This window comes from Myotis brandtii, unplaced genomic scaffold, assembly GCF_000412655.1.
Source record: "Myotis brandtii unplaced genomic scaffold, ASM41265v1 scaffold1040, whole genome shotgun sequence".
In the NCBI taxonomy this organism is placed as follows: domain Eukaryota; kingdom Metazoa; phylum Chordata; class Mammalia; order Chiroptera; family Vespertilionidae; genus Myotis; species Myotis brandtii.
The window spans coordinates 372,659-386,356 of record NW_005353498.1 but is presented as its reverse complement, the minus strand read 5'-3'; the positions used below and the strand labels follow the sequence as shown (position 1 = coordinate 386,356).

The 13,698-nt window shown below is 45.1% G+C and overlaps 1 protein-coding gene across 1 annotated transcript in view; it reads left to right on the top strand.

Moving 5' to 3' along the window:
- Positions 1-200: 200 nt before the first annotated feature.
- The window catches only part of CALR3 (calreticulin 3), a 16,047-nt gene continuing 2,549 nt past the window's right edge, over positions 201-13,698 (top strand). The window contains exons 1-6 of the mRNA XM_014538406.1: positions 201-348; positions 500-601; positions 3,500-3,703; positions 5,681-5,775; positions 9,746-9,934; positions 10,063-10,104. Coding sequence (XP_014393892.1) covers positions 258-348; positions 500-601; positions 3,500-3,703; positions 5,681-5,775; positions 9,746-9,934; positions 10,063-10,104 — 723 coding nt within the window. The 5' untranslated portion in view covers positions 201-257. The remainder of the gene's footprint in view (positions 349-499; positions 602-3,499; positions 3,704-5,680; positions 5,776-9,745; positions 9,935-10,062; positions 10,105-13,698) is intronic.

Sequence of the window (13,698 nt, the reverse complement as noted above, 5' to 3'; positions counted from 1 at the left end):
GACCGTTGCCCCCGGCAACCGCACCGGGACGAAAGAGACTACATCTCCCAGCGCGCCCTGCGCCCCCGAGGACCAATAGCGTCCCATGTCACAATAGCGGGACGTCTTGAGAGTGGCACAATAGTGCGCTGGGACCAGTGATGCCTCAGATCACAATCGCAAGGCGTGACGGGAGTTGTAGTTTCGGGAAGGGCCCGGCTCGCCGCGGAGACTGCTGGGAGCAAAGGAGCGGTTACAAGAAGCATCGCGCACCCTCTATGGCCGCGCCTTGGGTCCTGTTCTACGCCGTCTGTGTGTTGCGGGTGGTGCTGGCCACCGTCTACTTCCAGGAAGAGTTTCTAGACGGAGGTGAAAAGGCGACGCCGTGGTGGCGGGGGCGTAAGCTCCCCGATTCCTTGCCGCCCAACGGAGGGCCGGAGTCGCGTTTGGCTCCGGGGTGGCTGTGGCGACGCCCCGAGGGCCCCGCACCCAGCCCTGACCGATGTGTTTCCCCCCACAGAGCGCTGGAGGAACCGATGGGTGCAGTCCACCAATGACTCCCAATTCGGGCATTTTAGACTCTCGTCAGGGAAGTTTTATGGCCATAAAGAGAAAGACAAAGGTTAGTTTAGGGTTACAGAGAAAATCAAGCTAAATGTGAAATCCCCCATAGCAGCCCTTCAAGGCAAGTGCGGTTCACCCAACACCCCCACCCCCATTCACAGGTGAGGAAACCGAGGCTTCCGTGGGGTCCGGCCTTACTTTTTGTTTTTCTCTTTTTTTCACTTGCCCAGCAAAACCCGCTTTGTACGCACTTGGGGGGCCCCAGGGCCTTGCCCTGCAGAGGAAAAAACAAACCAAAAGGATACTTCTTATTTTTTTTCACTTTAAGAAGGAAAGAAAAGGAGGTAAAAGTTAAATGCTGTCAGGTGCACAGCTCTTCAGGGCACAACAGGGTGAGTGTTTATCCCTGTGCACAAAGGTCAAGCAAGGGAATCCCAGCCCTGCCCCCAGAGGCCCCCCCATACCCCACCCTCCAGGTCCGCAGCCTCCCGGTTCTGGAACAACCTCTGTTCTGGCTGCTGCTCATTCCCGACAACCAAAGGTGGACAAGATACAGCTCGTCGACCACCTATTTGTTTTTCCTAAGCCAGCACACTTGAGAATGGTTCTAACACTTTTTAAAATATATATATATTTTATTGATTTTTTGCAGAGAGGAAGGGAGAGGGATAGAGAGTTAGAAACATCGATGAGAGAGAAACATTAATCAGCTGCCTCCTGCACACCCCCCTACTCGGTATGTGCCCACAATCAAGGTACATGCCCTTGGCCGGAATCGAACCTGGGACCCTTGAGTCTGCAGGCTGACGCTCTATCCACTGAGCCAAACCGGTTAGGGCTAACACTTTAATAGGGGGGAAATTGAAAGGGGAATAGTGCTTTTATGACAAGTAAAAATTACACAACATTCAATGAAATATATGAAATTTCAGTGTCTATCGATAAAGTTTTAGGGGAACACAGCCATGCTCATTTGTTTGCACATGGCCTATATGACTGCTTTCACATGTTCTATATGACTCCTTTCACACTGCCCAGGCAGAATTGAGTCACTGGGACAAAGAGCGAATGGCAGACGAAGCCTAAAATATGTACTCTCTGGCCCTACAGAGAAAGCTTGCCAACCCCTGATTTAGAGGAAAAACCTACTTCTTCACCATCTTCCATTCAATTTATCTCGGTCCCGTTATTCCCATGTTTCCCCGTCTGGCAGCCTCTGGTGTTCAATGGTATATGCATAGTTTTATCAGGTACATGTTGACCCAAAGAGTTGGTCAGAATTCAGGCTCTATGACAAAAATGGAGTGAAAACAAGCAGATGATTCTATGAAGCTTGTCCAAGGACAGGGGTTCCCACTTAGCGTCGGTTTGGTTTTCTCCACACTGTTTTTTCTCCCTTCCATCTGGGATCCTGAGATTGTGTGCATTTCATTCACTGCACATGGGCAAGGCACTGAGGATACCGGTTAATTTGGCCCCTTCTGTTGTGGTCTCCTGGGACCATGACATAGAAGCTATTGTTGGAAAAAGACATAGAATTTAGTCAGAAAGGCCATGGGTGTGGCTGAGGAGGAGGGTAGGACACAGAGGGAGATGGTGAATCATGCGGCCTTAGGAATTGCCTCGATGGAAGGGGCCACACGAGGAGGAGGGGCTGCAGATCAGAGGAAGGGAAGGGTGAGGAAAGAATGAAGGACACAGAGCGGTGTGGTAGGCGGGCGTTCAGCCATGAGTTCAGGATGTACTAATACAAATGCCAAGTCCATTTATGATGACTCTCAGAGCAGCTGTGGGGGCCAGAGTACAGAGCAAGTAAAGGTAGGTTATAATAAGACTGGCTCTGTTTTCAGGTGTGATGAATTTCAGTATAAGATAAGGATTTGGTACAGAGCCCAGTGGCTACTGAAAAGGAGGTTTTGGTCTCAAAGTGAACACCTAAATGCATCATACAAATTTGAGATGATTCACATGACAAAGGATGGCATCTTCATAAAAAGAGCCATCACACATGACAACCACGGGCCAGCTCATCCGGCACAGTGAAGCACCTTTTCACAGATCTGCACTCTGTCCTCCATCTGCTGTTGTGACTCTTTTTTTTAAATCCTCACCTGAGGATATTTTTCCCATTGAGTTTTAGAGAGAGAGAAAGACAGAAATAACAATGTGAGAGAAACACATCAATTGGTTACCTTCTGCAGGAGCCCTGACCAGAGCCCATCTGGGGAGGAGCCTGCAACAAGGTACGTGCCCTTGGCAGGAATCGAACCCGGGACCCTTTGGTCCCCAGGCCAATGCGCTATCCACTGAGCTACACCAGCTAGGGCTGCTGTTGTGACTTTTTTAAAATAATTTTTATTGATTTCAAAGAGGAAGGGAGAGGGAGAGTTAGAAACATCAGTGAGGAGAGAGAATCATTGATTGGCTGCCTCTTACACCCCCACACTGGGGATGGAGCCTGCAAACCTGGCATGTGCCCCGACTGGGAATCAAACCATGACCTCCTGGTTCATAGGTCAACACTCAACCACTGAGCCACACCGGCTGGTCTGTTGTGACTCTTAAGTCACTATTTTAAGATGAGAATTAAGAAAAAGAAGTAGAATGCTTTGTATTTTAATTCAGTTGTTACACAAGCTTCCTTATATATCCCCACCCCTTGGAAGATGAATGGAAGCAAAATTAACCTTTTATCATTAGAATGCATATTTGTCATTTAGAGCTACAGTGCTTTTGTAACATAACAGTGGTGTATTAAGTACAAAAACATCTGCATGTGTCAAAGCAGTTCTGTGGCATGTCCATTGTATATTGTACAAATGAACTATAGGTGCTGGATGACTGTAAATGGTTAGGAGGTTTATTACTGGGAGTAAGAGAAAGACAATAATTTAGTTATCTGCATCACTGAGCACTGTGTCTCTCCTAATCTCTCATGAGTGTTTTTTGTTTGAAGGTCTGCAAACCACTCAAAATGGCCGATTCTATGCCATCTCTGCACGGTTTAAACCGTTTAGCAATAAAGGGAAGACGCTGGTCATTCAGTACACAGTGAAACACGAGCAGAAGATGGACTGTGGAGGGGGCTACATTAAGATCTTCCCTTCGGATGTAGACCAGAAGAACCTGAGTGGGAAGTCCCAGTACTATGTTATGTTTGGTGAGTTCAGGTAGTACAAAGCAACCGTTTCTGGTGACTGAAGATCCTTCCACCTCTAGAATCCTTAGACCAAGACTGCTAAGATGGTAGTATTGTGTATACCTGGCCAAAGGTTTTTAGTACTGTTAAATCTGTTTAACATTAAAAAAAGGCAACTGTACCATTCTATTATACTTTAGAGAAAGTTATTTGTTTAACATTAATGTAGACCCAAGTATTCTAAATATACTAGTATCAGGAGTCAGAAAACCTTGTCCATGGGCCAGATCAGGCCACAGCCTGTATCTGTTATGGCGTGTGAGCTGAGAATGGGTTTTAACATTTTTGAATGACTGAAAAAAAATCTTAAGAAGGATATTTTTGACACATGGAAATGATATGAAACTCAAATTTCAGTGTCCACAAATGAAGTCTTATTGGCTACAGTTTCACTCATTTCATTTGCATTTTGTCAAGAGCTGCTTTCAGACAGCAATGGCAGAGTGGAGCCATTGTGACAGAGACCATATGGCCCCAAAGCCAAAAATACTAACTGCCTTGCCCCTTACAGAAAAGACTGGCTGACCCTGGAATACATTACATGTCTCCTGACACCAGGGGAACTTGATTAAAATGTGTGCTGGATGGGAAGAGACCACATTGGGCCACAGAAAGTAGACATGACCAAAGCGTGAGATCCCAAAGCTTTATGAACGAAGAGGATTCTGGGAAGATGGCAGAGTAGGAAGCACTAGGAATCTGTCTCCCCACCTAGACAACAGTTCTGCTGGCAGAAGCTGCCAGATTTAAATATTTTGGGACTGGAGTCCGTGGAAGGATTGCAATTTCCAGGGGAAACCGGGAAGGTTAAATTCAGTCCATTTTAGCCTCAGCACAGTAGCATATCCCCACCTCCCACCCCTAACGCAGCGGTGCAGGCCTTCCTGGAGTTTGCAGGAGCTAGGGTGGCAGAAAGGACTCTGTCCTCCAAATATTTGGGTTCCGAGCTCTGATCGCTGATCGGTGCTTCTGGTCACAGAGTGGGGCAGCCATTTGGTTGTACCTCCCTCTCTGCCTCCAGCCAAGTGACTTCCAGGGGAAGTAAAGGGCCAGGACCGCCCCCCCCCCATTATTTCCCCTTTCCCCTTAGGAAGCCAGACATTAAAGACTAGGATGTTTATTCAGGGAAAATTAGAAAGTGACCACACATGCCCAGGGAAAGACTCAGAAAAGACCTGAGAAGACCTTAAGTTTACATCTCAGGCTGACTTGGCACAGAGACAGCCTGAAAAAATAAATAAATAGCCCGAGGGGTGTGGCTTAGTGATTGGGCATTGACATATGAACCTGGAGGTCATGGTTTGATTCCCAGTCAGGACACATGCCCAAGTTGCGGGCTCCATCCCCAGTAGCAGGTGTGCAGGAGGCAGCCAATTGATGTTTCTCATCAATGTTTCTATCCCTCTCCCTTCCTCTCTCAAATCAACAAATGTATTTTTTAAAAAAACATTAGCCCATTTAATTGGCAAAATAGCTTTGTGAAGTCAAGATTAACTCAAGGCATAAGGAGGCTGCATAGTTGCAACTGTGTCTCAAAACTGAATGAGAGCTGAGGTCAGAGCCAATCAGTCTGGCTCCAAAGCCCTCACCTGGGTGCAGGGACACTGGTCAGAGCTTCTGAGCAAGGACCCCAGGCTCAGGCAGCATGTCAGGGAGGCTTTTTAGATTGTTAACCCTTTCCTTACTCTTATGCTGATTTACACTTGAGGCCAAAGTGGCTGCAGGGAAGAGAGAAATGACCTGAACTGAGAACAGTATCATTTCTCAGGTGATATAAATGGGAGCTATCCACTTAAATATCTCCATGTAGGTATCTGATCATTCCTGGACATGTAAGCGTCCTGTGCCTTGGATATTATTTCAGGAGAATGGTTGGGGGTATGTTGTGGTAATGCATTATGCAAGGAAATTGAGAGCCGCTAATTTTTTTTTTTGTAGGACCTGATATTTGTGGATTTGATATCAAGAAAGTTCATGTTATTTTACATTTCAAGAATCAGTATCATTCAAACAAGAAACCTATCAGGTGTAAGGTAAATTATTTTGTATTTATTTATTTATTATTTATTATATTTTTATTGATTTCAGAGAGGAAGGGAGAGAGAGAAACATCAATGATGAGAGAGAATCATTGATCGTTTGCCTCCTGCACACCCTCCACTGTGGATGGAGTCCACAACCCAGGCATGTGACCTGACCTGGAATCGAACCTTGACCTCCTGGTTCATAGGTTGACACTCAACTACTGAGCCATGGTGGTCGGGCTGATTTTTAAAAAAAATATATTTTATTGATTTTTTTACAGAGGGGAAGGGAGAGAGATAGAGAGCTAGAAACATCGATGAGAGAGAAATATCAATCAGCTGCCTCCTGCACACCTCCTACTGGGGATGTGCCCGCAACCAAGGTACATGCCCTTGACTGGAATCGAACCTGGGACCTTTCAGTCCACAGGCCGACGCTCTATCCACTGAGCCAAACCGGTTAGGGCTGATTTTATATTTAAATCAGTGATTGTGTTAACTCTTGTCAGATAATAACGTAAGTTTAGAGAGAATAGTTTTGATTTTAAAATATTTAAGTGAGCCAGGGATGGGTCATAGCAAACACCCTGTCCTGCTCTCTAGTTGAGCAGGCGCATTAGAGACACTTGTCCACTACTTTGGTTTGGTTTCTGGAGTTTTTTTTCCCATCAGGAGGGCACATTCACTTTTTACTGTGAGCTATGACATCGATTTATAATTTGCCCCATCAGGGTTACAACAGAGTGGTCACATTTTAACTATATCCATCATTATTAAGGAATGAAATATTCCTGATTTCATTCCTTTATTCCTGAAAATTAATTGGAGAAATGAATCTTCAAAATGCCAAAACATTTAAAATAGAAATATTTCTAAAATGAAAGCATACACTCTTACTTTTTTACCCAGGGGATCTGTGAAAATGACTCTTTAGGTCTTAGGGCAGCCGTGGGCAAACTATGGCCCGCGGGCCGAATCCGGCCCGTTTGAAATGAATAAAACTAAAAAAAAAAAGACCATACCCTTTTATGTAATGATGTTTACTTTGAATTTATATTAGTTCACACAAACACTCCATCCATGCTTTTGTTCCGGCCCTCCGGTCCAGTTTAAGAACCCATTGTGGCCCTCGAGTCAAAAAGTTTGCCCACCCCTGTCTTAGGGGCTGCTTTAGAACTCAATGGCCCCACCTTGGGCTTCTCCAAAGAGGTGGCCTGTGTTAAGTCCCTGGCATGTGGGCCTGTGGAAGAGAAGTATGTTGTGCAATGCCCCCCTCATTTGCATATAAGCACCAGGAAACAGGAACTTGTCCCCTGAGACACCCCAGGGCCCAGAGCTCCAACATCAGAGGCCTGTGTGAATCTGCATGAATTTGGGCAGGAGGCCCTAGTGCAGTGGTTCTCAAGCTTCTGGCCCTTTAAATACAGTTCCTCATGTTGTGACCCAACCATAAAATTATTTTTGTTGCTACTTCATAACTGTAATGTTGCTACTGTTATGAATCGTAATGTAAATATCTGATATGCAGGATGGTCTTAGGGGACCCCTGTGAAAGGGTCGTTCAACTGCCAAAGGGGTCGTGACCCACAGGTTGAGAACCGCTGCCCTAGTGTATTTCAAGATCATTGACAGCATGGAGTGAAAGCATCTATAACTCTCCCTCAGTCCGTCCTAACCCCAGCAGGGAGCAGCAGACCTCTTCACAAAACCCCAGTGAGTCTCCATTGGTAGCACCATCCCTCTTGGGCTCCCACCTACTGATGATGTAGTTCACTTGGATTGTGAGCTCACCCCTCACCCCATGCGCCCCTCCCATAGGGCGATGGGAAGCTCACAATCTTAAATCTTCCTCCCTCCACTTAATGTTTGGACCAAAGGGCAGGTCTTTACGATTGAGTCCCAAGAAATTGTTCAGTTGCACATCAGGTGTGTGGGAGAGACACTGTGGAGGCTGTGAGGTTCAGCCCAGATCATGCCTGGGAGGCCAAAGCATGGCCACCCGGGGTCAACAAGCCCACAGGGCCCTGAGAGGCACCCAAAGCTGATGAGTGCTCAGACATGTGCTGCTGTTCCTGCAATCTGTTAGAAAAATAACACCCATCTGCTGAAGGAGCACCGATTTACAGCAGCTAGTCAGCATTCTGGTCTTCCCAGGGAGGAGGACATTATTTTCATAGGGCTCTGATTCATTCTGTGATGCTGGAAAGGAACAGGCAAGAACCTTTCCTGCAGGCGGTGGCCAGACCTCAAGCGTTCTGAAGTGCATGTTAGAAAAATAGTTCAGATGTTCTGGAGAGGGTGGGTGGGGGACAGGGTGATCAACAGGCAGGAAAACAGGTGAGACTGTCAGGCCCAGGCTCTGGCGGAATGCAGACCGTAGGAGCGTGTTGACATCATTCAGGAGTGGGGTCCAGAGGACTTCATGATGTTTGGAATGTGGGTACTGAGGATGTGGACGATGACTCTCAGTAGCATTACTGTTACTTAGGAAGGGAAACAAAGGTCAAGGAGGGACCAGGGCAGACTGGGGAGTCATGTTTGAATGGTTAGGGGTGAAATCCTGGCAGACATCCAGATAGAGGTGTCAGTAAGTTGTTAGAAACAGGTCTGAAGCTCAAGCAGATGGTTGTGATTAAAGATGCCTTTTGGAGCTGTTTGCATATGTATGGGAGTGAATATAATCCCCAGGAGGCTCTGCTCTTGTAGCCAAATCCTGGGGAGCCCCAGCAATGGGGCCAGGGAGCCCAAAGTGAAGTTAGGAACGGGAGTTGAGAAGAAGGCCAGTAGAGAGCAGGGGGGGAGCATTGGTATTCAGCTGTCACACCAAGCAGACTGCAGTGTTGATCTTGGGCAAGCCATTTGCCACTGTGTGGACAGCAGTGGCCTGTCCAGCAGGGCACAACAGGCAGGAACTGAAGAAGCCTTTAGCTTTGGCTCTTGGTAGGGAGAGAATCCTCCTGACACGGACCCTTTAAGCTGGGGCAGTGGCTCCTGAACCTGAGCAGGGTCAGCGTCCCTGGAGGGCCTGTGAAAATTACTGAAGGGTCCACCAGGTTCCAGTGCAGCACGTTGGGACCCACGTGGGAACCTACACTTCCCAGTGATGCTGATGCTATGGGTTGTGCTTTGAGAAGCCCAGTAGGAGTCCCCTCCGCTATTGACAGGCAGGCATATCCTGGGCACCCTCAGCCTCCCCAGGCACCCATCACTCCGCCCCCCTCACCCCCCATCCTTAATTGCATATTTGTTGAATACTTTCCTGTGTCTGGCCCAGGGCTTCAATCGTGACCCAGAGAGACACCGGGCCTGCCCTCACGGAGCTTCCATTGCTGTATAGCTCAGAGCATCAGAAAGTTCTCCCCTGTGTTAGAAATAGAGCGGAGCCCTGGTTGGAGTGTTGTCCCACACACCAAGGGGCTGTGGGTTTGATTTCCTGGTCAGGGCACACACCTAGGTTGCAGTTCAATCCCCAGTCAGGGCATGTATGGGAGGTAGCTGATCAATGCTTCCCCCCTCTCTCCTCCTCCCTTTCTCTAAAGTCAATAAACCTATCCTTGGGTGAGGATTCATGACAAAACAAAACAAAATTATAAAAAAAAAAAGAAAAGAAAAGAAATGGAGCAGACTTCATTTGGCATCTTTCAGGATATAGAACAGGAAGTAGTTTTACACATAACTTTTCATAAACGACGCCATCATCCCATGGTTTACACCAACTGCCCCATCGTAACTGCCTGTAGGATTATAGTGGGGGCCAGTATCTTTGCCCAGAAGGGAATCAGCCACTCAAGAGAAGGCTGCCAGTAGCAGGGTTCTACAAAGAGGCGATGCTTCTGTTACGCCCTGTTACAGTCCCCTATCCTACAACCCCTCTTCTTTCTGTTTATAACAAGTCTTTGACTGATGGTAACTTAAACTGCATGTTTAGACCTGCCTTGAAACATCTCCCTGTCATCCTTTCCTCCCCTAAAATGTGCAGGTTGATGGCTTTACACACCTCTACACTCTGATCTTAAGACCAGATCTCACTTATGAAGTGAAAATTGATGGCCAGGTGATTGAATCCGGCAGCATTGAGTATGACTGGAACTTAACATCCCTGAAGAAGATGGAGAAGTCTTCAGCAGAGTCCAAGGACTGGGAGCAGGAGGAAGAGGACAAGCTCCAGGTGTGGATTTTTCCCAAACAATTTTAGAAAGTGTGCAAGCAAAATTTGTAAGTACTAGGCCCTGTATGATTGCTGCATGACAGGTAATCACGTTGACAACAACATAATGATCAAAATGCTCTCTCTAGTGCATATGTGCTGAAACCAGCCACAGATCTGCATGCCTCAAGGTATTGTGAAAAAGTTTTATAATATTTGAGATCAAAACAAGTATGGTTTGTTTTTCTTAACCAAAATTAAATGCATCTTAACCTTAAAATTTTTTTTTGTTATTCTGCATTTGAACATGAAATATTTTTGTGGCCTCATACTTGTGATTGACGACCAAGATCTGTTAACATATAACTATGTTTCCTAGGGCTGCTGAGCAAAGCACCACAAAGAGCAAATCCCTAACTTAAAGGTTTTTCTATTTCCTGGTCGGGGCTCATGTGGGAGGCAAGCAATCAATGTCACTTTCTCACATCGATGTTTCTGTCTCTCCCCCTCTCTTCCACTCTCTAAAAATCAATGGGAAAATATCCTCGAGTGAGGATTAACAAAAATAAAACCCGGGACCCTTTCCAGCATTTCTCAAAGGACAGAAATGTATTCTCTTATAGTTCTTGAAGGCAGAGTTGGAAATCAGAGTGTTGGCAGGCAGGACCACACTCCCTCTCAAGGCTCTACGGGAGGATCCTTACTTCTCCCAGTGTCTGTTGCCTTTAGGTATTCCTTGGCTGGTACACACATCACTCCAGTCTCTCTGGCTGGCTTCATCTCCACATGGCCTTTTCCTCTTCTTGTGTCTCTTCTGTCTCCTAAAAAGACATTTATCATTGGATTTAGGGTCCACCTGAATAATCCAGTTGATTTGCCTGAGATCCTTATCATAATTACATCTGCGAAGACCCCGCCCTCCCCCTTTAAGCTCACATTCCCAGATTTAGGATGTAGATAAATCTTTTTTGGAATTACCCACTATAGCCACTTTTTTTTCCAGTCTATGTTTTTAGTTTTTGTTTTTTTTTTAATCCTTACCCCAGGATATTTTCCATTGATTTTTAGAGAGAGTGGAAAAGAGAGGGAAAGACAGAGAGAAAGAGTGATGTGAGAGATTGGTTGCCTCCTGCATGTGCCCTGACCAGGGCCTGGGCTGGGGAGGAGCCTGCAACTGAGGTACATGCCCTTGACTGGAATCGAACCCAGGACCCTTAGGTCTGCAGGCTGACACTCTATCCACTGAGCCAACCTGGCTAGGACAGTCTATGTTTCTTTATTGTTGTAACATTTTGTTTTGAACATCAAACACTATACCAGAACCTGAGCCATTTATCTGAAGACAGTCATCTTTGCCATAACTACGAGTACTGGGCTAATATCTATAATTAATTTCTGACAACATATAACTTATTAGTGGCATTGCTATTTAATAACCAAATACTTCAGAATAGACTGAATATAATTATTAAATCAAAATGGCATCTTGTTTAGACTATTAAGTTATTTGGCAAGCCTTTTTTCCCATAGATAGTTGAAAGTTAAGTTCCTTGAATTTGGAATCAATGGTGTCCAATCAATGAGAATGCCTTCAGATTAGAGCAGATTCCCCAACATAAAAGTTTTTCCATCATATCTCAAGGGGGAAAAAAAGGCAAAGTTTCCCCCTCCCTTTCTTATCTTAACAACAAACCAAAAAATGGAGTGTTTACCTAGAAAAAGCATTTACTTTAAACAAGGCACAGAATGGCAAACAAAACAAAACAAAACAAAACAACACCTGCAATTCCTCCTTCCCCAGCAGTTTGGGTGGAGACAGGTCCCCACAGGGCTAATCAGGTATTATTTTTGTGTGTATATAGGTGAGTGTTTCTATGTCTATAAAGTGTCTCAATAGTAATTGCTTTTCTCCTTAATCAGTCTTTCAGAAGCTCCCCTCTGAATTGGCTGTTTTATCCCTATGCTCAGACCCCTATGAGCTCCTAAACAAATTAGTTCATTATGGCATTAGAATCTGAAAACCCACAATTCTACTAGGGAGCCTGCTACTCAGATTGAATTGTAATCATTTTCTGGATCCCAACACAGCAGTGGTTCATGGTTGTCATTTGTGGTCTGGGTCAAAAAGCAGTAGGAGAGCCTGGCTGGCATGGCTCAGTGGTTGAGCCTCGACCTGTGGACCGGTAGGTCCCGGTTCCATCCTTGGTCAGGGCACATGCCTGGGTTGCCGGCTCAATCCCCAGTGTGGGACATGCAGAGGGTAGATGATCAATGATTCTCTCTCATCATTGATGTTTCTCTCTCTCCCTCTCCCTTCCTCTCTGAAATAAATAAAAATATATATTTTTTAAAAAGCAGTAGGAGAGACCTAGCTAGTTTGGCTCAGTGGATAGAGCCTAGGTTCGATTCTAGTCAAAGGTATGTACCTCAGTTGCAGGCTTGAACCCCGGCCCTGGTTGACCTCATATGGGAGGCAACCAATTGATGTGTCTCTCTAACATCGATGTTTCTCTCTCTGTGTTTCCCTCCCTCCCTTTCACTCTCTCTTAAAATCAATGGAAAAATATCCTCGGGTGATAATTAACAACAACAACAACAAAAAGCAGTAGGAGAGGTGACTAACTCCCATGTTTCAGTTGTTGAGAAGTTAGAGTATCATGAAAAAGCTGCTAAGTTAAAAATGTTGCCCTAGCTGGTTTGGCTCAGTGGATAGAGCGTTGGCCTGTGGACTGAAGGGTCCTGGGTTCAATTCTGGTCAAGGGCACATGCCCAGGTTTCAGGCTCCATCCCCAGTAGGGGGCGTGTGGCAGGCAGCCAATCCATGATTCTCTGTCATCATTGTTTCTATCTCTCTCTCCCTCTCCCTTCCTCTCTGAAATCAATAAAAAATATATTTTAAAAATGTTTTCAATTTCTCAGTTCTAAAAGAGAAAACACCATTGTATACAACTTTTATGCTTTTATATGTATTTATCTGAATATTAATCTAAGCAATTTTTTCTTATCTATTCACATATAAGACAACTATTTATTCAGTACCTACTAAGCCATACACATATGTATATAGATGTGTATATATGTGTATATGTGAGTTTGTATAAACTTGTATATATATACTTATATAATTTTTTCTTATCTATTCACATATAAGACAACTATTTATTCAGTACCTACTAAGCCATACACATATGTATATAGATGTGTATATATGTGTATATGTGAGTTTGTATAAACTTGTATATATATACTTATATATTATGCATAGATTGTGTATTTAAATGTATATATATATATATATATATGCATATATATAGGTATTATTTTTGTGTGTATATAGGTGTGTGTTTCTATGTCTATAAAGTGACTCAATAGTAATTGCTTTTCTCCTGCTAACCAGGTAAATCTTGGGACATTTCTTAGTTATCCAGCCTCTCTCTGGAATAGTCCATGTGTGACTGTGATGTAGACAGATTTCAGCTAACCATCAGTGAATGTGTGGTCCCCTCTCCCATCATCACTTTTTGCCCATCATTTTACCTTTAGACACCATTTCAAGTTTTCCACGAATGGGGAAAGTGCTGCAGTCACACGGGCTGAGGGGAGGTTAGAGAGAACATCCCGGCAACGCATGCCCCCAAGGCCCTCTGTGGGATCTGGACCCCGAGCACTCGGCCCTTCAACCACCAAATTGAGGAGGAGATGAGGAAATGGCGACCTGGGTCACAGGCCTGGCCATTTCCTGGTAGCTAAGGATTTCCTTTCTCAAATCTGAGAATCTTTTTTTT